The sequence below is a fragment of the Dermacentor albipictus genome, chromosome 9 (genome assembly GCF_038994185.2).
Source record: "Dermacentor albipictus isolate Rhodes 1998 colony chromosome 9, USDA_Dalb.pri_finalv2, whole genome shotgun sequence".
Lineage (NCBI taxonomy): Eukaryota > Metazoa > Arthropoda > Arachnida > Ixodida > Ixodidae > Dermacentor > Dermacentor albipictus.
In genome coordinates, this window is record NC_091829.1 from 118,191,080 (window position 1) to 118,215,131 (window position 24,052).

The following is a 24,052-nucleotide window of genomic DNA, read 5'->3' on the forward strand; positions in this document are numbered from 1 at the left end:
GCTGCTTGGAATGAATATTTAATTTCCAGTGACCAGCATCCCCATAGGGAGATGTTGGGTACTGGAAAATTTCTTTAAAATTCAGACCCTTCAAAATTCAGCTCATGCTTCATTGATAGCTAATTAGAATGGCCTTGGCATTCTTTGGCCACACAAGGCCCTTGTGCCAGTAGCATCCAATAACCATCATCATTGGGCTTTTATGGGAGAAAAGCCTGCTGTCTTGCAATTACATTAGATTTATTCGCCATCATTGCATTATTTGTTTGCTTGGTGACACTTTGTTAGAAGTTTCTGACCCACCCAGACATACTCTGCTTCTGGTTCTCGAATGCTAGTTGCCTTATTTTTATTCCATAGCCCAGCTCGTTTGCAAGAAGAATCTAAACAGCTCTTGTTGTTTTCTGCTTCCTCTCACTTACTTTGCAATTATTAACAATACCATGTGTAAATAACCTCTATTAATAGAACATTTTTGTGAAATAACTGAAATTATTTATTTATAGAAGTTTACTGTAAGCTTGTTTGGTATTTATTGATTGTGAAGACAAGAGCATTGTCATTTTTGTCGGTACCAAGAAAGGGACCCAGTCAGCAAAAAATATTTTGCGAAAATACAGGTTAAAAACCATCATACGTATATGCTTTGAGAACCTCTTCTAGCCTACACATAGGCCCAGCATACTTCTTAAAGTATGTCTGTGTATGTTTCCTTGCGATGCTATAAAGATTCACTGTATGCGCAATGTCAAGTATTCTTTGCTTACAGCATTCTTTTATAAAATTTAGACAAAAGGAAGCTTCCAGAAGCAAATACTAAGCAAGATAAAAATAAGTTGCATGCACAATACTTGCTATGTTCAGCCCTTCTCCAAGTTCGGTGAAGAATAGTATCATGCAGCTGAGAAAAAAGTACAGCGTGGCTGTGTTGGCAGAACCCTTCTTAACACAATGGCATACTAAGGAAAATAGTATGATTCTTTAATTACTTACGAGTCAAGTCAAGTCAAGTTTATTTACAACATGTACAAGGTACAGTTGAAAGTGAAAGTGGTGCTGTGCTTTGGAAGCTACACTGGTTCCTAATAGGTTAATGATGGAAAAGCAGAAAATATATCCACTTAGGCCACAGGCCAATCTTTTTTTATTGTAAAGACCTATTTATTCATTAATTACAACATCTAAAGAAAAAAAGAAACAGACGTCACAATATGTACCGGGGATGGGGATGTTCGAGATCCAGAGAGGTGAAAGATGGTATAACGATCACTACTACACACTAGTGTGTGCAGCCACTTGCACATTTGGAAACATTTGCCAATTACCTCCAGCTCAGTTGGTGTTCCTCTGCTAAATGAGGTGGAAGACACCTGCTGCAAAGGGCTTTCTCCTCGTTATTTTTTTGTAAAGATCAAGGGAGGAAGAAGTGATCTGAAGTCGCCTTCAGTGCATGTCTGAAGGCGAGGCAAGAGTGAGACTAGGTGAGGGAGTATGACAACTCAGTATAGATACGCAGGCACGTATGTGTGCAGATTCATCCTGGTTAAGTGGGAGAAACTGCTCTGCGAGTTAAATGATCGCCAGCGAGCCTTGTTCACTCAGTGAGGCACCACTGTACATTACGTGCAGAGGCAATCAATCTCTATGCACGTGCATAATCATTGCATACTGTTGCATTTGTAATGCAGTGTTTTAGTGGAAATGATCGATTTGCCAGATCAAAAAGCCATTTTGAAGCCAAAGGGCCAAAGTTTAGGGAAATTCATATAGTTCCCATCCTTCCCATGCTATACCATTACCAAGGTTTGCTGCTGGGCTGGTTCATTTAGGGTGTATGTAGTAAAGTTAAAGGAGTGCAAAAAGTACATTAACAAGACTTGTCTGGTCTGTCTCCTTTTTCGCGCTTCGAATTTTACTACATACCATTACTTGCAGCTCCCATAATGCCAGTTTCTTGTGCTGGTTTTTGTAGAAGATCTTGCTAGAAAGGGGTGCCTGCCCTGCTGTCTGCTTTCCTTTGTTGCCCTCATTTCTACCAAGCCTAACCTGTACCAACCATGCGAACATTAAGCCCTACTCGAGCATGCTTTGTAGGAAGCTTTGTGGACGCATTTGTTTTACAGTAATTGAAGTAGTTACTTAGCGCTATAAAAACCAGTTTTACAGTGTGTTGCCATTTCATGTGACCCGATTACTATTTGCCCATGCAGGGATTTGGTGTGACATGGATGCGAACAGTGGGTCTCATGACGTCTTACTTCATCTTCCTCGACTCGGGGCGGCGCAACTTCAACGAGTACTTCCAGCGACCCCTGCTGGGACCCTTTCTCATCTCGGGCCTGGCAGCAACGGCGGCCTGGTGGATTGTCTGGCCACTCGAGTACATGAAGTCACAAGTACAGGGCCACTATGGACAGTGCGTTTCAAGTTTATTTTAATTTCAATGTACATTCATTGACATGTGTAGTTGTGCTCAATATGAACTGCAATACTGGTGAACTTGGTTTAAGGGGGCTGCAAGACTGCATATGCCAACATACAAAAATGGTGGAACTAAATGTGGTTCTAATTACGAGTATTTATTAAACCAACTCTTACGTCAGAGCTGCCGTGCAGTCTTGGAGCCCCTTCAACCACGGGCACTGGTGTAGCAGCCACTGTACATTTTCCAAAGCCAGGACAAAGTAAAACTATTCCAATACGCTTTTGTTCCAAATCTGCCATTAGCCCTTCATGATGGGTCAAAGTGGCTCAGGCCCTGCCTATATGGCGAGGCAATTGCGCATGTGGGGTTGGCCTGAGCCATTTTGACCAATCATGGAGGGCTTAACTCTTTCCCTACCATGGGGAAAATAGGTGTTTTTTTGTAGCTTACGTCAATTTTTTTTTTTCTGAAAGAACTACCGCACTCAATATTTTATGCAATACATCAACAAAAAAGCAGAGTGATTGCACTTTTCACGGATAAAAATTTTATATGTATGTCATAAAAAAGATATCAAGATCGTGGGATAAACTTGAGCAAAGTTTATAAAGACACGCTTGTATCTACTAGGAACGAAATGTACCAAAAGATTGACATATACAAAATGTATTGCTGTCTAATAGGCACTATCTCCAAAAAAAATCAAAATTTTTCATTGAACAGGTAATTTACTGCAAAACTTTAGCTGCAAGCACTACAGTTGCATATGCCAGGCTGGTTTGCATCATCACTCTCAGTCGAAGTCAAAGTTCAACGAAAAGGCAGCATCCTCAGACTTGCTGATGCTCAATACATTGATAATAACAGCTGCTGACGCAGTGGAATTGCGAGATCTGCAATCTTTTGAAGCGCGCGCTCCTCTCCTGAAGCCAGCCGTTGTTGCTTTCTACTTTGATGATCATGAAACTACAGAACATGTTCAAAAAATCACCACCTGGTGAGAAGAAAGCAAATTGTTCAGAAAACAACCACAATAGTTCTTCTCCTTTACGTCCGATGGGGCACTTTGTCTGTGAGCGGCGAGGAAGGTCTCAGAAGCGGCGTCTTAAACCGTGAATAGTGGGCTCACGATGCCCAATGGGTACGGTTGGGACAGCAGATTTGGAATAAAAACAGATTGGAATAGTTTTACTTTGTCTTGGCCCAGGACAGAACAATACTGTATAAAGGTCCCAGACCAAAATAACTAATAGCGAATAAGTTCTGCATTGTTTTTCCTGCAATTCCAATCTTCCAACCGGTGGACCAGCGAGTTTCCAATTGCGGCTTGCCTTTTTCAACACTGCATTCTGGTTCTGTCAATTTTGTTGTTGTTTAACCCTGTATGGCTAGACATTTCTACTTCAAGGAAAACTATAACAACTCATTTGCCTTTATTTTTGGCTACGGAGAGTACATTTGTGCCTGAAACACCTAAATGGTATTGAAGTAAGAACATCATTAGTACAGTAATTTATTTCCTGAACAATTTACAACTGAAAACTTGCTCCAGCATGTAAAAAATGCCACTGTAGTCTATGCATGAAGTCTTGCGCATTGAAATTGTAATTTCAAACGATGAAACTCAGCATAGCAGAAGTTCTGTTATCAGTCACTCATGACTGTACTACTGCAACACAGAGTAGTGCAAAATAAACACAATTACCGTATGTTCCAGTGTATAAGAAGCAGTTTTTTCCCAAAATTGTTTGTGGTGCGTCTTATATGTATATATTCTTTCTTTTTGGCAAACTCTAAGGGAACTCCTGTTGATGCTGATTAGGCTTTCTTTAGAACTATTATGACAGCTCAATGCAAGTAATGCATCATAAATGCAATAACGAATAGTCAACCTCCCAAAACTAGTTTCATAACAAAAAAAAAAGTCATGAAAACGAAAAGAAAAAAAGAACACTTAACTTTGTGAGTTCTCAAATCAGAGGCTGTGTGAGTCTCGTACGCGAAGGAGCACAGGAACCGGGCAGCAGGCCGTCATTTCGACATCAATGAAAAGATGATTCGCACGTGGTGGCAGTCTACAGACAATTTCCAGGCCATGAAGAGCGGCAAACAGCCTGACCTGGGCAAGAAGGCGTTATGGCCTGTGGGGTTTTCACACCCGTGCTCTTGGGACAAAGGAATGACAACACAGTAGAGCAAACAATCACAAGGGCATTTATTGCACCTTCATAGATCAATGCCTGCTAGCCGAGTCGCTACCCACAAAACATGCCGATGGGTGCGCAACAAATCTAGAAGTCCGACTCACCGCGACTGGATAACGAGCAAATATGTTCGCCCCATGCTGGATCCCAACGCCTGGTCGATTGCGTGTACGGTCACGCGAATGGTGGCACGCTTGAAGGCGGCCACACGAGACGGTCTCGCAGAAGCATGGGTCGGCGTTCGCCAGCGCGCCGCCCAAGCGGGCAAGCGTGTTCTCCCTTGCGCCCAAGTAACCCCGCTGCAGCGCAACACTCGTGCCATCTCTTGCACCGTGCTTCAACCACTCCGACCGCCGCGGGCGCCATGCCACGCGGCGAAGCCGCACTGCAGGAGATGGAGCTATGCGGGAAAACAAGATATCAGGGGACGCGTGAGAGTCACGCATGCCCACATCTCCCCAACCTTAAATCACTACATATTCCGGCGAAACATGTTACATGGTCTAACGTCAACCCGTGCTTCGCGAACAAGATGGTACATGCAACAGTGGCCGCGCCGAGGAAATGTCCACACGCTGTCCATAGCATGCGAGCCGACATTGTCCCTGGGTACACCGTTGGCGTCCGCCGGTCACAGCAGCAGCTTTGCAGACTCAACGGCACGATTCCAGGCCAGGACTCTGGAGACGACGATGCAGCAGTCGGTACGAGCAAGCGTCGCTCGCGCCGACGCGCCCTGCTGGCGAGCCGCGGTAGCTGTTGGTGATCGCCGGCTCTTTTCTCCGCCACCGAGGGTTGCGAGCTGGATACAGGCGGCCGCTGAAGTCGCTGTGCCGAACTCGCCACAGCATCACCATCGCCCGGGGTGGCTCGATCGTAGTCCGGGGCAACAGCACAGACGATGTGCAGGTGGCAGCAAACCACGGGTGACTCCACTCACGCTGCGTACACTCAACACACTCGGCAAACACTAAAGTAGTGCAAGGGAGAGGAATTCTGCATGCGCATCGCCCATGTGGTACGATGTTAAACTCGACTAGCAAAAGATCGGGCAGCTACTCAGATGCTAAGTTCATGTGAACGAAGCTCGCTTCCTTGAGTCGAACGAGAAATTTCAATTCGTGCGAGGCTAACTAGAATGAGGGAAGCAAAGTGCAACACCTCAACGCCACGGTCCACCAGGTTGTGTCCCTCCACGTGCGACAGGCAGCTCCGTAAAGCCTTAGGCCTAAAGTGTTGCTACCCTGGCAACAACCGGCATCCAAAGAGAACACCCAAAATGAGCGCAAAACAGGCAGCCGCGAGATGTCAGTTCAGTGAGGTGATCGTACCCTGCTCGGTGCACACAGCATCTGAGTTGACGGCGCCCACCGTCCCAGAAGGTGTCGGAGCGCCCGGTGCCAGGCCGCAATACCAGTCAGCCCGTAGTGGCACCCGTGGCCCGCGGCCACCCGGCTCCGAGAGCCGCGACTTCATCAGAGTCAAAGAGATAGAAGAAGCTATTTACATAAGAAATTTGGACCACCCATGAGGCTTCCATACTCACTCGCTGCAGGCTTGCCACTGCTCCGCGGGCGCTAAGCCTCGCTCTCCCAGGATGCAGACTACGTGGCTCTCGTACCGATGAATGTCATTAAAAGAAAACACTTGTGAAAAGGCTTAGCATGTTGACATGTTCAAACTCGGCAAACGCGCGACAAATGCCACTGCAAAATGCAACTAGTTGGCAACGCTTTTGTTATCGCGTAGCGTTTCACGTAATCAGTAGCGACGGCGATCCACTTATTCCCTCTAGTCATCGTCGGAAAAGGGCCAAGCAGGTCAAGGCTGATACGAAAGAACGGTTCAGAGGGAACTTCAATTGGATGGAGTCGTCTGACAGGTGGCAGGGGAGGTTTCTTACGGTGCTGACACAATTCGCAAGTTGTGACATAACGACGCACAGAGCGGTAGAGACCCGGCCAGAAGAACTGGCGTCGTACGCGGTCGTATGTACGCAAAACTCCGAGGTGTCCTACCATCGGTGCATTGTGAAGTTTGAGAATGACAGATCACAGATGACGAGGGAGTACAAGGAGCAACTCGGGGCTGTCAGGGTTGATATTGCAGCGGTAGAGGATGCTGTCAGGCAGCACGAACATGCGGCACGTGCCGTCGGTGCTGCCAGATTGCACTCCGGCGATGGACTGTAAAGATGCGTCGCGTTGTTGTTCAGTGCACATGTCAATCTTGTCAGTCAAAGCCGTCGCGCAGGTCAGTGGATCATGCGCAACACGATCGGGGGATCCACGGGGTGACGCGAGAGGCAGTGAGCATCCTTCTGCAGACGTCCAAACTTATAGTTGACAACAAATGAAAATTCCTGGAGCCGCAAAGCCCAGTGACCAAGCCGTCTTGTGGGGTCCTGGAAGGAAGACAGCCAGTAGAGGGCGTGGTGGTCTGTAACGACCAAAAACATGCGGCTGTACAAATATGGCCAGAACTTGGCGACAGCCCAAACTAATGCCAAGCACTCCTGCTCAGTGATGGAGTAATTTCTTTTTGCAGGTGACAGCAGGCGGCTGGTGTAAGCTATCACGCAATTGGCACCATTCTGCTGTTGGGCGAGAACAACGCCGATGCTGTGGCCGCTTGCGTCAGTGTGGACTTCGGTCGGAGCAGAGAGATCAAAGTGGGCAAGTATGGGAGGGGTGGCCAGAAACCCGATAAGAGTGGCGAACGCGTGAGCCTGCTCCGGATCCCATGAGAATGGTGTGTTTTTCTTTAGATCTGTCAAAGGCCTAGCAACATCAGCGAAATTTTTGACGAAACGGCGAAAGTAAGAACTCAGGCCGACGAAGCAGCACACGTCAGAAGCAGAACGTGGCACAGAGAAACTACGAACTTTTTCCAAATCTGGTTGCACACCGGATGTGTCAACGAGGTGTCCCAACACGGTAATCTGAAGGCGCCCTAAGTGACCTTTCGTGGAGTTCAGTTGGAGGCCTGCTTTTCGGAAGACTGCAAGAATTGCAGCGAGCCAGGTAAGGTGGCTGCCGAAGGTGGGAGAAAAAACGTCGTAAAGATAACTAAGACAGGTGGTCCATTTGTAACCTCGCAGAAGAGTCCATCATACGTTCAAATGTCGCAAGAGCATTGCATAGGCCAAAGGGCATGACATTGAACTGATATAAGCCATCCGGTGTGATGAAGGCCATCTTCTTGCGGTCCATTTCATCAACTGAAATCTGCCAGTAGCTGCATCGAAGATCGATGGACGAGAAGTATTAAGCTCCGTGCAATCAGTCCAAGGCGTCTTGGATGCGTGGTAGTGGGTAGACGTCTTTCCGTGTGATCTTGTTTAAGTGGCGATAATCGAAGAAAAAACGACAGGTACCATCATTCTTTTTCACAGTGATGACAGGCGAAGTCGAAGGGCTGGCTGATGGCTCGATGACACCTTTGCGGAGCATTTTGTCCACTTCTGATTGAGTGACTCGACGTTCAGCATGCATTGCCCAATAGGGACGCCAACGAATAGGATTCGTGTCTCCAGTGTTTATACGGTGGTGAATGACAGATGTTTGGCCTAAAGGCCTGTTGCCAAAATCAAAGATGTCACTGTGCGATTCAAGCAGGTGACACATGACCGTGGCCTGTGCAGAGGTGAGGGTAGGTGCAATCATTTTCATGAAGTCATCCGTTAAGGAACCAGAGCTGGGAGCTGCAATTGGCGCTAATAAGCCACTGTCGGCATTCAGACTCTCAATGTCAAATTCGGAACCACCAGAAACGCTGGCCAAGAACATGCTGGCCCGAATCACTTGAGGGCACAGGCTGAAATTCAGAAGTGGTAGAACGACGTCGTTATTAGTAACTGTGACCAGTGTATGCGGAACAGCAACGTTCCTGTTCAAAAACACGTCGATGATGGGGCGAAGCACATATTCACCGTCAGGAACCTGTGGAAGGGCGGTCGAAGTGATGTAAGTAACTGCCTCGGGTGACAGACGCACATCGTGAAGCGAGCACAAGTGCGGTGGGGCGGTGCTCGGAGCATCAGCGAGTTGAGGCAGTTCCAACTGAAGAATGCCGGTCGCGCAGTCGATGAGAGCAGAATGAGTGGATAAAAAGTCCAATCCAAGGTAAATGTCGTGAGGGCAGTTGTCGATCACAGCAAAAAGAACAGAAGTAGGGCGGCCTGCTATAATTAAACGCTCGGTACACATTCCAAGAACAACCAGCACGCCGCCGTTGGCCACACAAAGCACTCGGGCAGCTGCTGGGGTGTGGACCTTCTTTAAGCATCTACGTACGTTGGCACTCATCACAGATATGTGGGCTCCAGTGTCGACGAGTGCTTGGACAGGTGTGCCGTCTATTTTGACATCAATGACACTTCTTTTTGTGGGAGAAGTGTCATTGAGAAGTGTCAATGCAGCGCCACCTCTAAGGGCTGCATTTCTTAGTTTTCCGAAAGGGCGCGGCCAAACGTCACAGGGGACGAAAGGCATCATGTTTGCGGTGAACGAGACTGGTGTCTGCGCAATGATGGTGAGCGGCTGTACCACGTGTTCGTAGTAGAGTTGTCAGCGCTGTTAGACTTGGCGCTGGGTGAAACATTGCAGGCATTTCCATCAAAACGGCTCAGGTTGGTTGGCGTGCGAGGTGTTATCGGGTGACATGACCAATGTGGCGGCAGGTGAAACATATCTGCTGGTGTTCCGCAGTTCTCGACTCAGTCGGGTTGCGATAACGCGGAGGGAAGCGTCGGGGTGGAGCGAAAATAGTAGAAGGGCGTTCGTTAGCTCTGGGATGGGCGACAGCACACACAGAATGTAAACCTATGTTCAAGTTCCTGGCGAACGATGGCTTGTATGAGAGGAACTGAAAATGCGGTAGCATCAGGGCTGCGCGAACAGAAAGCTGCGGGCGCCATCGCATCCAGTTCACGTCTAATGATTTGCACCATGCTCTCTGATGATGACGCATGCTGCTGTGCGGGTTGATCTTCAAACGTCGACGTTGTGGCAGTATTGGGAAGTTTGGCGAATGGTTGCAAGACGCGTCGGCTTTTGACCTGCTCAAACTGTCGGCACTCTTTAATGATTGCATCAACTGTGGAGCAGCTTTTGCACATGAGCAGATTAAACGCGTCGTCAGCAAAGCCCTTAAGCATGTGCCTGACCTTCTCAGTTTGTCCTGTCGTGATCGGCCTTGCGACAAAGTGCCAGTACGTCCTGGATGTATCAAACATAGGACTCCATAAGGGATTGGGCACGGGAGGCCAGTTCCTGCTTTGCAGCAATTGTACGGCCGGCTGGTTTGCCACACAACTCTGTTAAATTCTCTTTGCATTGGTTCCAGCTGGTTAGCTCCTCTTCGTGGTTTTCGTACCACACCTTTGCCGTGCCTCTTGGGTAGAATAACAGGTTAGCTAGCATAAGCGTAGGGTCCCATCTGTTGATTCCACTCACACGTTCGTACATGGCCACCCACTCTTCAACATCGGCGGCATCGGTCCGGCAGAAAGTTCCAGGATCCTTGGGTTGCACAATGACAACCGAAGATGACAGCGACGTAGCATGCGATGGTGTCACAGGAGGTGGAAACGACGTTGATCCTGAGTGCTTCCCATCATTCATGGTGCGGACGGTGATGCGACATCCACTGCGAAGCTCCATTTCCAGCCATTGTACCCTGCACCTCCACCAATATGTTACGGGGATGTTGGGAGTATAGAAGATTACATTTACAATAAATATACAAAATGAGTCTGAGTAGTTAGGATGACTGACCACCAACGACCCGCAGCAGCCAGCATCTTGCGATCTTCTGCTTCCTCTCTCTCTTCTTTCATCCTTCCGTAACAATATGGGTGAAGTGCCACTGACATTCGATATTCCTATGGAAAGGAGTGTGGCACCGAAGGGTGCTAAGGTCATCACGATTAAAACTACAGGCCACAAAAAAGTGCATTTCGCGGTTGTGCTTCTGTGCTGCGCTGATGGGAGGAAGCTTCCACCCACAATAATTTTTAAAAGGAAGACCATGCCAAAAGAAGCCTTCCTGCCCAGCGTTGTCATAGAGACAAATGTGAAGGGCTGGATGGGCAGGTGACTCAGAGTTTTTTTGGAGCGGCCAGACAGCCTTTTTACTGTTAAGAGGGGCCTTCGGGTTGTGAATAGCATGCGAGCGCACATAACTGGGCTGACGCTCAAGTGTGTGATAACAAAAAACTGCATCCCTGCAGTAATCCCAGGAGCATGACTAAAATACTGCAGCCTCTGGATATTGCAGTGAACCGCAGTTTTAAAACTGTTTTGTGGCGCCTGCGGGAGGCATGGATGACTGAAAGAGAGCACCGCCACACAGCAACAGGGTGCATGAGGCACGCTTCATTCAGCGAAGTAGGTCTGCGTTGCCTGGAGTGCGGTTACGGAGGCTACAGTGACTGCAAGGTTCCCTAAGGCAGGCTTACTAGCTTCGTCAGCACCCAAGCTCGACAAAAGCAGCTTTTTGAGAGTGCGTTGGAAGAAGACTTTGAAGGCTTCAAGTGGTTGTGCATTTTTTTCCCCACAAATTTGGCGTTTCATGATTCTTCTTACAGAGACTAGTACTCAGAGATGTTAATTGATAAGTGCAGCATATCACAAGATTTGTGCAACCACACTTTGTGAAGTTTCTTCGCAACTAGTGCGGGAATATAAGTGTGTCTTACACACGGTGCATCTCGTATACCATATTTACTCAAATAATGATCACACTTTCTTGTCCAAAAAATTGACGCAAATTCAGGGGTGCAATCATTACGTGAGGTAAATTTTCTGCAAAACAAAAAAAATAATTTTTCATCCCGCATTTGCTGCGGGATGACAACAGGTCAACAAGCAGGCGGCTGCCGCTGAACAGTGCGGGACACCCCAAAAAAATGGCGGCCAGCAGAGCAAGCCGAACGCGCTGAACGCGAGTTTTTTCCTAGTACATCACGAGCATTGAAACAGGTTCTTCCGTATCAGTAATGAATGATATGGTAAATATCGGCAAGCTTGCAACAATAATGTAGCCATGTCCACTTAGAGGGGAAAGAAACAGAGGTGGGCACACTTAACTGCCAGTGACATAGAAACACATGACGGGCATGCTGCGAAACTGCGTTTGTCTTCATTACTATCCTAATATGGCACGTTTCTGCTTAGGGCGGGTGAATATCTTAGCTGTGTTACAAGCGTCGGCGTATGAATAGGGTACACCGCTAATGTATCAGTGTAAACGTGGCCACTATTGCTGTTGCTCGCGATTTGTTGCGTGCCCACGAGTGCAGATGAGACGAATCGAAAGGCGCCTTTTTTTGTTGTTCTTGACCAAAACCATTGTGAAGCCAAGGTAGGTTTGGTTGTAGCTTTCTTTTTTTTCATGTAAGTGCAGAAAGTGATGAAAGGAATGAAATGGAGCATCTGCTTAAGAATGTTTGGTGTGTGCAGACCGCTTGGTATGTCTTCAATAGTCGTTTGCATGCCATTCGACAGATGGTAAGTGCGATCATCATTAGCTAGACTTGGCACACAACATATCACTGCGACGAGTTTGGGGTGCGATTATTACACGGGGAAGAAAAAAGTAGAATTTTGACAACAAAATTCAGGGGTGCCATCATTATGCGAGTAAATACGGTACTAATTTTTACTTAGAAACTCACGAACAGTGGGGGGTGCGTCTTATATAATGATGCGTCTTATATACCAGAAAATATGGTACAAGGGAGGTTACGATAGACAAGCTTTACAGAGGAAGGAAAACGCTTAATTTACCTGACCAATTTAACACATGCGCTTTCGATTCCCAATTTTGTGAGATAAAAGTTCTTGGTCCTTATAATCATAGAGAAGGGCCTCATAATTACATATATAGAGAGTACAATTTCTTCTCAACACAATGTTTCTGACACTTGAGAAAACCAGCAAAAAAATTGAGATGCAAATATGACAGAAAGAAGACACCACAAAGCTGGACTAGCAACTGACATATTTGAAAATACGGATCAACCCTTGAACATCAAACCGCCAATGCCTGCGCAACGCTCTTAACAAGGCACAAATTCTTTAAATTGATGAGCACACTATTTTGCCCTAACTATGTACCACATCTTTAAATTCAGCTTTTAGAAAAGCTATCTCTTTATCACAGAGTGAGGTAGAAGAAACACTTGGGCATTTTCCTTCCTCTTGAATACTGATACGAAACGCCTCAAGTACTGTATTTCTCTTTTGGCTTTTTGTCCTGCCCCTGCCAAGAATCTTCACATATTCAAAAAGTGGTGCACAGTCACGCTGACAACAGCGACGACAATCAAAATCCAGGTGACCAGCTCCTTGAGAATTGGTCAATTCACAATGCTTGCGCACCTAGTCACTGATGCATTGGCCTATTTGGTCAATACAGGCCTTACCACATTTCAACGGAATTTTGTAGATAACATGTGTCGGGCACTTAACGTATTTGTTCACATGCTTGGTTTTCAATTTTTTCGCTGGCTTTCTCAAGTGTCATCATGAACCAACTGGCCCAGCAAGCAGCACTTCTACAATGTTCCTTCTCTGCTCAGTGGTGCCATTAGTCTATTCTCTGCCTATTGTGCCCTTCTTACCGTTTTCTCGATACATGTTGGTAGTAGCCTTTCAAGGTTGGTGTCTGACAAAGGTGCAGTGACCGGATGAAAGAGATGCGTTAACAACTACTGCTTTCCTGTTAGTCGTATAAGGTTGGCAGAGGTGCCCATGCCTTTGCAAGCTTTTTCTTGGGAGTAATTCATGGTCATGAACCTCATAGTTCATATATGACTGGCATCTGTGAGCTTTTACCCTGGCTATGATGTAATTTGGCAAAAGAGCTGCAGGAGAGAGTGAGCAATCATTTTTTTTGCGAGATTGTGTACTCCCTGCTGCATGCAGCAAAATGTTTGGCTTGCATGTTCATGGCAGCACTCTCTACATATTGTGAACATTATTTTACTGTGTTCACAAAAGTGTTGCGACGCTTCTTGCACCATGTAATGCCCAAATACAGTTTCACATCAAGGAAAATTAGTACTCGTTCACCATAAAGAGTATGTTTGTGCAAGAAAGAGACAACACCCACCATGGTTGATTAATGGCTTTGGCATTGCACTGCTAAGCACGAGGTCGTGTGATCAAATTGCGACCACGACAGCCACATTTTCATCATCATCATCATCAGCCTGGGTACGCCCACTGCAGGGCAAAGGCCTCTCCAATACTTCTCCAACTACCCCGATCATCTGCTACTTCTGGCCATGTCGTCCCTGCAAACTTCTTAATTTCATCTGCCCACCTAACTTTCTGCCGCCCCCTGCTACGCTTCCCTCCCTTGGAATCCAGTCCGTAACGCTTAATGACCATCGGTTATCTTCCCTCCTCATTACATGTCCTGCCCATGCCCATTTCTTTTTCTTGATTTCAACTAAGATGTCATTAACTCGCATTTGTTCCCTCACCCAATCTGCTCTTTTCTTATCCCTTAACGTTACACCCATCATTCTTTTTTCCATAGGTCGTTGCGTCATCCTCAATTTAAGTAGAACCCTTTTCGTAAGCATCCAGGTTTCTGCCCTGTATGTGCGTACTGGTAAAACACAGGTATTATACACTTTTTTCTTGAGGGATAATGGCAACCTGCTGTTCATAATCTGAGAATGAAATATATCTATAGCTGCTCCACAGCCACTGTAGTCCTCCATAAAGAAAGCAACAAAATCCCAATAAAGAAAGGCATCAGGCAGGGAGATACGATCTCTCCAATGCTATTCACAGCGTGTTTACAGGAGGTATTCAGAGACCTGGATTGGGAAGAATTTGGGATTGGAGTTAATGGAGAATACCTTAGTAACTTGCAATTTGCTGATGATATTGCCTTGCTTAGTAACTCAGGGGACCAATTGCAATGCATGCGCACTGACCTGGAGAGGCAAAGCAGAAGGGTGGGTCTAAAAATTAATCTGCAGAAAAGTAAAGTAATGTTTAACAGTCTTGGACGAACCCGCCGTGGTTGCTCAGTGGCTATGGTGTTAGGCTGCTGAGCACGAGGTCGCGGGATCGAATCCCGGCCACGGCGGCCACATTTCGATGGGGGCGAAATGCGAAAACACCCTTGTACTTAGATTTAGGTGCACGTTAAAGAACCCCAGGTGGTCGAAATTTCCGGAGTCCTCCACTACGGCGTGCCTCATAATCAGAAAGTGGTTTTGGCACGTTAAACCCCATAATTTAATTTTAAGTCTTGGACGAGAACAGCAGTTTACGATAGGTAGCGAGACGCTGGAAGTGGTAAGGGAATACATCTACTTAGGGCAGGTAGTGACCGCGGATCCGGATCATGAGAGTGAAATAATCAGAAGAATAAGAATGGGCTGGGGTGTGTTTGGCCACATTTTGATGGGGGTGAAATGCAAAAAGGTCCATATACCATGCATTGGATGCACAGTAAACAACCCCAGGTGGTCTGCATCCCCCACTACGGTGTGCCTCATAGTCAAATTGTGGTTTTGGCACATCCTGGAAAATTGCTCAAGTTCTTCCTTTATTCAAGGCCGGTGACAAACCCGTCTTATCTAATTATCGACCAATTTCTATAACCTCTCATTCGTGTAAAATGTTAGAGCATATTATTTACAAACACATTATGGATTACCTTGAGTCACCTAAATTACTAATGTCCAGCACGGCTTCAGACGTGGTTTCAGCACATTAACACAGCTAAGTGAATTTACACACGACATTTTTATTAACCTCGACACGGGCAACTAAATTGACGCAGTTTTCATTGACTTTTCAAAGGCTTTTGATACAGTGATTCATTCGAAATTAATGTATAAACTTGACGCCATCCTTAATCCTACATTCTCAGCTGGATTTCCAGTTTTCTTTCCGATCGATCTCAGTTTGTGTCCTTTAACAGAGCTAAGGTGCCTTCAGGAGTACCACAAGGTTCCGTGCTGGGTCTGTTGCTTTTCTTGATCTTTATAAATGATTTGCCTCATCACGTAACCTCAAATATATGTTTGTATGCTGATGACTGTGTATTGTATCATAAAATTTCCTCCTTTCATGACCATTTACACCTTCAAAAATCATTTTCTAATTTTAGCTCTTGGTGGGATACCTGGCAAATGACAATTAACATCCGTAAAACCGTTGTTATGACTTTCACTAATAAAACGACCCCTTCCGCTTTTACTTACAAAGTTAATAATACTCCAATTCAGAGTTGGTGACTATAAATACCTTGGTCTTGTTTTCACACCCAGTATGTCTTGGTCGAAGCACATAGATTTAATAACCTCATAAGCCCTGAAAAAGTTAGGCTATCTGCGCTGCACATTGACCACAGCCCCAAGGGATACTAAACTACTGATGTATAAATCACTAATCCGGCCTATACTCGATTATGATTCTCCCGTCTGGAATCCACACAAACAGTGCCACATTAATCAAATTGGGGCCATCCAAAAGAAAGCAATCCGCTTCATATGCCGTAGGTACGTAGGGATTTATATGCCATAGGGATTTTTCACCGTATACAGCGTTTTCATCCCAAGGCTTACAACCCCTCTCAGATCGCCGACGCACGGAATCACTGAAGTTTTTGCATTGCATTATTAACTCTTTTTGCCGTATATCTTCGGGTAACTACCAAACTCCTGCAAAACCATCTAATACTGGAAGTCACCATCACCTAAACATTGCACCTTATTTCGCCCGTATGGACTCATTTAAATACAGTTTATTTTCCCATGTAATCGAGTACTGGAATTCTTTGCCTGGTTCTACTCGTTCTCTTCCTTTAAACTTATTCTTGGCGGCCATTGAATAGTTTTGGCTTGTGTTTGTTTGTATTGTTTGTATTGCCTGTATTACTTACTATTTTCATTTCTCTGCCTTTCACACCCACTCCTGCAATAGCCCGATCAGGCTGCAGTATGTACAAATAAAATAAAAAATATAAGACTCCAAAATTTAATTTAAGTAAATAAAACAACGAAACATTTTTGTGCGATAAACCCCACAATTTAGAACTTGGCATGCAATGAAATCCATTCCATTTTATTTACCCTAAAGGCCCATTGGGCATTACATAGGGAAGGGTGGAGGCATGTTTCGTACAATGAACACTAAAATTTACATACACACTACAAAGAATATAGCGGTGCTAATAACACTTGCATAAATGCTTTTGCATAAAGAAGTATAATAGAGTTCATCCACAAAAGCGGGAATACGAAAAAGAACTTTATTTAGAGAAAGCAGTACAGCAATTTCGACATGCAGATACTGGAGCATGGGATGATTTATTTGATACATCATAAAAAAAACTGAAGAACACCGTAATGAAAGTTAGAAGACATGCCATTTGCAGGTGTCAAAACTACCGAACATCCTTGTGGTTATGTCAATGGCTTTTGGTAAGCAATAAGAATTGAATTAGTGCTTCTGAAAATTTATCAGCATTTCCTTCTTCAGCTACTGATCTTGGCAACTAGTTCCACTCCTGGATTGCCAAATGCAGAAATGAAAAACGAAGTAGGTCGGTGCGGGCCAATGGTCGACGAACCTTAAAAGAGAGTGGTCCAAGCGTGGAAACGTTGCAGCTGGTGTCATTATTGATGTAGTGTAAGGTGTAAGGTTGTGATATATCTTCTGAAAAAATACTGAATGAGACGCCTTCCTTCTTCTTTCTAGTGTTGCAAGGTCAAGGCTGTGTTTAATTTTAGGTACACTTGAATAGCGAGAGTAATCGGACATGATGCACCTAGCAGCTTTGTTTTGTAGTGATTCAAGCCTCTGGATGAAGTTTCCAAATAACGGAACAATATTCAAGTTTGGATCGAACTATTGAGTTGTACACAAGAAGTTTTGTGTCCTTGCTAGCTTGTCAAAATGAGCATTGGAGGAAGCCAAGAGTCCGATTTGATTTTCCCAATAGCCTGTCAATGTGTATGTTCCAAGTCGGGTTAGAAGTTATATGAACACCTAAATATTTAAATGACTCAACTGGTTCAATTACCTCATTATTGGTTGTGACATGGTTGTGCCGGAACGAAATCTGTGCAGAAATGTGTCCCTCCTCCAGCGAATGAAGTCCATCTACAGGCAGAAAGGTGGCTTCACGGCCATGTACCGTGGTCTTGCTCCTGGCTCCATCCGAAGCTTCCTCGCCAATGGGACCAGCATGATTGTGATGAGCTACGCGCAGCGGAAGGTCACCGAACTGGGCCTTCGGGATTGACACATTTGCAAACTGCTACACCAGACTGCATTTCTTTGCACAGTGTGCTTCACTGCAAATCCTTACAGCATTTTACACTGTTAAGTGTCGGGTCATTTTTTGGGTATGCTGGTTTACGAGAGCTGTGCCTTTTTTTTTTGTGTCTGGACTTTCTTGTTCAGCTTAGAGCAGTGGACGTTTTCTATGCTTTAGTCATGTGCACAATCAACGGACCAATTTTTTCAATGGTGCTTTGGTATTTTTTCTTGCATATCCATTTGGCAGATTCTGCAGAGAGGTGCCTTGTTTTCTATGCTTTCTCTGTAGCTGTGCACTTTTTGGCAGCTGTTGTTTACCATGTGTTTTATGCATACATGTCTAAGGGAGCCCACAGTGCCTGGCCAGACTGAAAGGCCATTCTTTTACAGATGGGCAATGCTTTGCAAAGTTAGGGATTCACATTTTCTGGTCATCCTGTATGTTTCCAAGTGTTTCTGCTCGGTGTGTCTTAAACATTGAGAACAGTGGTGCTTTTGTGTTGCTCTTATGTTCGCATGGGCGGTTAACGCTGACATGGTCAAAGTAAGGCAAGCACTCGCCTGAGTACAAGGGTGAAAAGAAAATGCATGTATAGCTGATGTTTATGCACAATCTTCCAAAAACTGGTTGAGGGGGAGTCGCAAGTTTTCGAAATAAAGCGAGCGCTTGCCTAAATACAGTGGTACCTCAGTTCATGAACACTTCACAAGAATTCCATTCATGAACAGTAGCATTGGCAAAATTTCACCCCAGTTCACAAACTGCTCCTAGGATGATGAACAGGAACCCGCAGGTATGATCACTAGAAAATTGATTAATCTGCCACTACCGCCTTGCGACACCATCCCTGTTGTACGTATTTAGTTGAATTGAGTTTTGCAGTGTAGACCGCTTATAATGTAAGTCGTGGCAGTTGTAAAAATCCGCGCTATAAGCAGTACCGTGTTATAACCAAAGCATGATTTTTATCGGCTTTTGCTATGCCAAACGGACCACCCACTTTTCAGACACAATTTATTACATATTTCACTCGCACACACATGCAACACAATCACAGCACAGCACAGAAACCACGTTATCCTGACAAATGTGGCATGACCGGAAGAAAGCTGTTATTTTCGTCTGGAGATTTTTTTTAAGTGCTTCGAACAATTTCGCCCTCCACAAGGCTTAAGCACCGAAGTGCTTTCTCACGCAAAGTGTTCTTTGCGCAGTACATCTTCACTTTGCTGAGGTATTCCAAAGAGTCTTTGCACGGGACATCTGGGTCTGGCGTCAGGTCGACATCGTCGTCTGACTTGTCTTTGGTTGCAAGCTCTGCACTACCGCGCACCGCTGCGACGATCGCATCATCCTTGCTCACTTCCTCCCAGACAGGAAGCTCCGACTCACCGGCATCGACATATTCTTGGAAGGTGTCTGTGGCGGAAACGTGCTTTCAATGAGGTCGGACCACATGTCGTCCGTGTTGACTGTCTCATCGGCAACAATGTCGCTTGGCTCATCAGCATCAAGAGCCTCTGCATTGCGCATAAAGCCTGCTTTGTTGAAGCACTTGCTTATTGTAGTGGCTTTTACCTGCTACTATGAAGCGGCAGCCATATCAATCGCACCCCTTAAATTCACTTTAAGAGGCTGCTGTTGCTGCATGTTTAGCAAACGCATCTGCTCTTTTGCAGATGCGTTTTTGTAAAGTGCCTTTACGGTTGCCATGACACCCTGGTTGAGCGGCTGACATTTTGGAGTCGTGTTGGCAGGCAGGAACTTTAACTTGACTGCAGTCAACTTTGGCTTGTCGGCTGTGATTGAAATAATCGGAAGAATAAGAATGGGCTAGGGTGCGTTTGGCAGGCATTCTCAGATCATGAACAGCTGGTTACCATTATCCCTGAAGAGAAAAGGCATGGACAGGGCATGTAATGAGGAGGGAAGATAACCGATGGCCATTAAACGTTACGTACTAGACTCCAAGGGAAGGGAAGCATAGCAGGGGGCAGCAGGAAGTTAGGGGGATGGATGAGATTAAGAAGTTTGCAGGGACAACATGGCCACAATTAGCACATGACCGGGCTAGTTGAAGTATGAGAGAGGCCTTTGGCCTGCAGTGGGCGTAGCCAGGCTGATGGTGGTGGTGATGATGATGTGGGCTATGAAATTGTCGAGAATGAGCACGGCCTGTCACTTCTGTGCCACCATGTCCTCATCAAACTTGCAAAGCCAGCATGTGAACATGTCTTGCGTCATTTCCGCCTTTTTGTTGGATTTGTATGTCACTGGCAGGCACTCTCGCTTTTTAAAGCAACGTGGCCTCGCTGATTTTCCAATGATAAACAGGCAGTGCTTGTCGCTTCCATCCATGTTAGTACAGAACAATACAGTTATGCGCTTTTTTGAGGCCTTGCGGCTAGAGCAGGCTTCACCTCTCAGTGCTAGAGTGCGGTTGGGCAGAAGGTTATAAAGTATGCCAGCTTCGTCAACATTGTATATGTCTCCGTCTGTATATGTGGACAGCATGGTTTCCAAATTTAAGCGAAGCCAGACTTCGATGGACTATTTGTTGACATCACCGCTTTCACCGCGCACCACTTTGCAGCTGATGCCATGGTGACCCTTAAATCGCTGGATCCATCCATTAAGTGGGTTGAAGTCGTCGTGGCCTAAAAGAGCACCAAGTGATTGGGTTTTTGTTGGAGCATGGGGCCACTCACTGGTACTTTCTGAGCCCTAACTTCACGAAACCATCTGAAGAGCGCTGCGTCCACGTCTTCGTACTTCGACGTATGTATTCTCTTCCGTGACAGGGAAGACAAATCTTGCTGCAGTTGCTGCTGCAATTTGTTCTTGTATATGGTCGACACGGTTGTGTCGGAAACGCCCTATTTGGCCGCCACCGACGCCTTCTTCAGCCCACTTTCTATGTCCCTTATAATGCATTCCTTCATCTCCAGCGATAAGGCATGCCTCTTTCTCACACCGCTTGAAGACGCCGCCGACGCCATTGTGAGAAAAGCCCGACAACACAAGTGCACAGAGGACAACTACGACACGACGAGATAACGACGTGCACACACGAAGTGCAACGAAGAGACCGAAAAAAAAAAAGGAGTGCGCTGTCGCCGCTATCGCTTCTACCCTGCGCTCCGTGCAGTGTGCACCCTGATTGGACGCTGCTGTAGTGGCGAGAACACTCGCCACCCTTCCTTTAAAGTCTCCCTCCCTTCTACTTTTTATTTCGCTTTTCGCTTAATCGGCTTACAAGGTACCTTGAGGAGAACCAGGTCTACCCCCACACTATGATTGGTTTTAGGGCCGGGCTGTCGACTCAAGACGCAATGAAGCTCATCAAGCATCAGGTCATTGATGGAGATGGGAGGGGCGTTAAGGCCATCCTAGGGCTGGACCTGGAGAAGGCTTTTGACAACGTTCGGCACTCTTATATTCTTAAGTCCATTTCGGATCTTGGCCTCGGCGCGCGCTTTCATGACTATGTCAGGTCCTTCCTGTCAGGCAGGAAGGCTACCTTGAAGGTTGCGGAGCTGGAGTTAAAGATGTTCAATCTTGGAGACAGGGGCACTCCTCAAGGGGCCGTCATCTCGCTCACATTGTTCAATCTGGCCATGGTCGGATTGACCAAGAAGCTCTTGGAGATTGAGGGGATTAGGCACACCATGTATGCAGATGACGTGACCATATGGTGTCCCGGTGGTAGTGAGGGCTATATCGAAAGTGTTCTGCAGGAGGCAGTAGATGTAATTGAGAATTATTTGGACCCGATGGGGTTAAAGTGCTCCCCCTCCAAGTCGGAGCTGTTGCTGTACAGTCCCACTAGAAGGGGACGCAAGCCAAGGGGATGGATCCCCGTGGACCAGCTGAGCATTCAGCTTCGTACAAGAAATGGTGATCTCATACCTAGGGTTGATAAGATTAGGGTTCTGGGGATGATTATTGAGTCGAACGGCGCCAACACGCTGACGATCCAGAAGATCATTGCCAAGACAGAAAATGCGGTACGCCTAATGAAGAGGGTGGCCAACAGGCAGACGGGGTTCAAGGAGGACAGTCTCATTAGACTTATGCACGCATTTGTATGGTGTCACTTTACTTATGTGGCGGCCATGCACAAGTGGAAACCATCGGAGAAGGAGAAGCTTGACACGCAGATTAGGAAGATCACGAAGAAAGTGTTGGGAGTGCCAATGTGCACCAGCACCGACCGACTTCTCCAGCTGGGAATTCATAATACCTTGGATGAGATAGCTGAGGCTCAGGAGAGGACGCAGATGGTGCGTCTCTCTACGACTAGCACGGGTCGGCAGATTCCGAGAGAGTTAGGTGTTCCTCGGAAGAAGATTTCGCAGCTTCATGTCGGTATTCCCGTGAACGTTCGTAATCGGTATCACGTCAAGCCTGTTCCTAGGAACATGCATCCGGAGCGAAATGTTGGTAGAAGAAAGGCAAGGGGAGCTTGCCTACTGAGACTCATTTGTGATGCGAATCAGAAGGTTGGCTTCGTCGATGCTTCTTTTAATGAGGAGAGAAAGGTGTTTACCATAGTTGTCGTGGACAATGAGGGCAGTCTCGTTAACGCTGCTACCGTTGGAACTGATAGGCCAGAGGTCGCGGAGCAAGCGGCTATTGCGCTCGCCCTGGTTGACAGGCGCAGGCCTTTTGTATATAGTGATCCAAAGTCGGCTGTTAGGGCCTTCGAGAAGGGCTTGGTGGCTAAGGTTGCTTTTAAAATTATGCAGACATGTGAAATCTCTCAACACTACTTATGTTGGTTCCCTGCTCACCTTTGGATGATCGAGGGAGCCCCTCCGAATCTCAATGAGTCCGCTCATGAGGCAGCGCGAGATCTTGCCCTCCGCTCTGCCCAGCGCAACGGCGTGGCGGAACTCCCCGAGAATAGACTCCCCTTCCACATACAATGAAATCGCGAAGTATTACCTTCTTAATCGCAGGGTTTACAGTTTGCCGCATCCTAAACTAAACAGGGCTCGGGCACTTACATTACGCTTACTACAGACTGGTACTTATCCTTGCTCACGGAGACTGAACATGTTTTATCCAGAGACGTATACAGAGCCTTATTGCCAAGATTGTGGTGCTTTAGCCACGCTCGAATACATGCTCTGGTCTTGTGAAAGAATTGATGACTCGGCGATCAAGGATGCGTCCAGGTGGGAGGCTGCACTTCGCAGCCCGGACCTAGATGAACAATTCTGGGCTGTCCAGCAGGCTCACGATGTGGCCGTGAGGCTTGGCCTTCCGGTCTCGACGTGGGAGCGGCCCGCTTAGTGATTATCACTACTTGCAGGACCAAATAAAGTTTTCCTTCCTTCCTTCCTTCCTTCCTTCCTTCCACGCGGGCTCCCACGCTCCCCCTTCTCTGCGTTTGTACGCCCGGCAACTGTGAGGCCTTGCGGGCTGTGCTCAATGCCTCCGTGAAAAGGCTGTGCTCCGTGTGCCAATTTCATGGTCGCACGCCTAAAGGAACCGCGATATAACCGGTATTCTGCTTTGGACACCTGTGCAATAAACGGTCCGCCTATACATTGAGTTCTATGGGAGATATATCGGTGGTGAAAAAACCTACGCTATAACCGGTCCCGGCTAAATGCGGTTACGTTAGAAGTGGTCTGCATTGTATTTAGCACAGCATAGTTGGGTAGCTTAGGCATGCCACATAGTGTCAGGCTCACACAGCTTGCTTTTGCAATGCATTGATTATGCGATTTATTTATTGGTCACCATAAACACGTTTACTATGAATAACTTCAAACAGTACAGTGCTTTACTGTACAGTATACATGGTCCCAGATTTCCAGCTCAAAATAATTTTTTTTCCATAGGGTCTGAACAGATTAACCATGTTTCCTTTGTTTTGTGTGGGCAAATCTACTTCAGTTCACAACGAAATAGTTTGCGGCCAGAGTTGTGGAATGAACTAAGCTCGTGAGCCAATATACCTCCGTACCAATTTTGTGTACATTTGTGAACCAGAGTCATAGTGGGTTCAAAACATCAATGCAGTCGACTTCCGTTAATTCGACCCTGACCGGAGCGATGAAATTGATTGAATTATCTAGTGGGTGGCATTAAAAGACGGAGAAAAACACACCAA

The 24,052-nt window shown here is 46.3% G+C and overlaps 1 protein-coding gene across 2 annotated transcripts in view; it reads left to right on the forward strand.

Moving 5' to 3' along the window:
• LOC135911259 (mitochondrial substrate carrier family protein S-like) overlaps nucleotides 1–18,419 on the forward strand; it is a 33,606-nt gene extending 15,187 nt beyond the window's left edge. For both annotated transcript variants that reach the window (XM_065443459.2, XM_065443460.1), the window contains exons 7-8: nucleotides 2,211–2,416; nucleotides 17,736–18,419. In XM_065443459.2, coding sequence (XP_065299531.1) covers nucleotides 2,211–2,416; nucleotides 17,736–17,910 — 381 coding nt within the window. In that variant the 3' untranslated portion in view covers nucleotides 17,911–18,419. The remainder of the gene's footprint in view (nucleotides 1–2,210; nucleotides 2,417–17,735) is intronic.
• The last annotated feature ends 5,633 nt before the right edge of the window (nucleotides 18,420–24,052 follow it).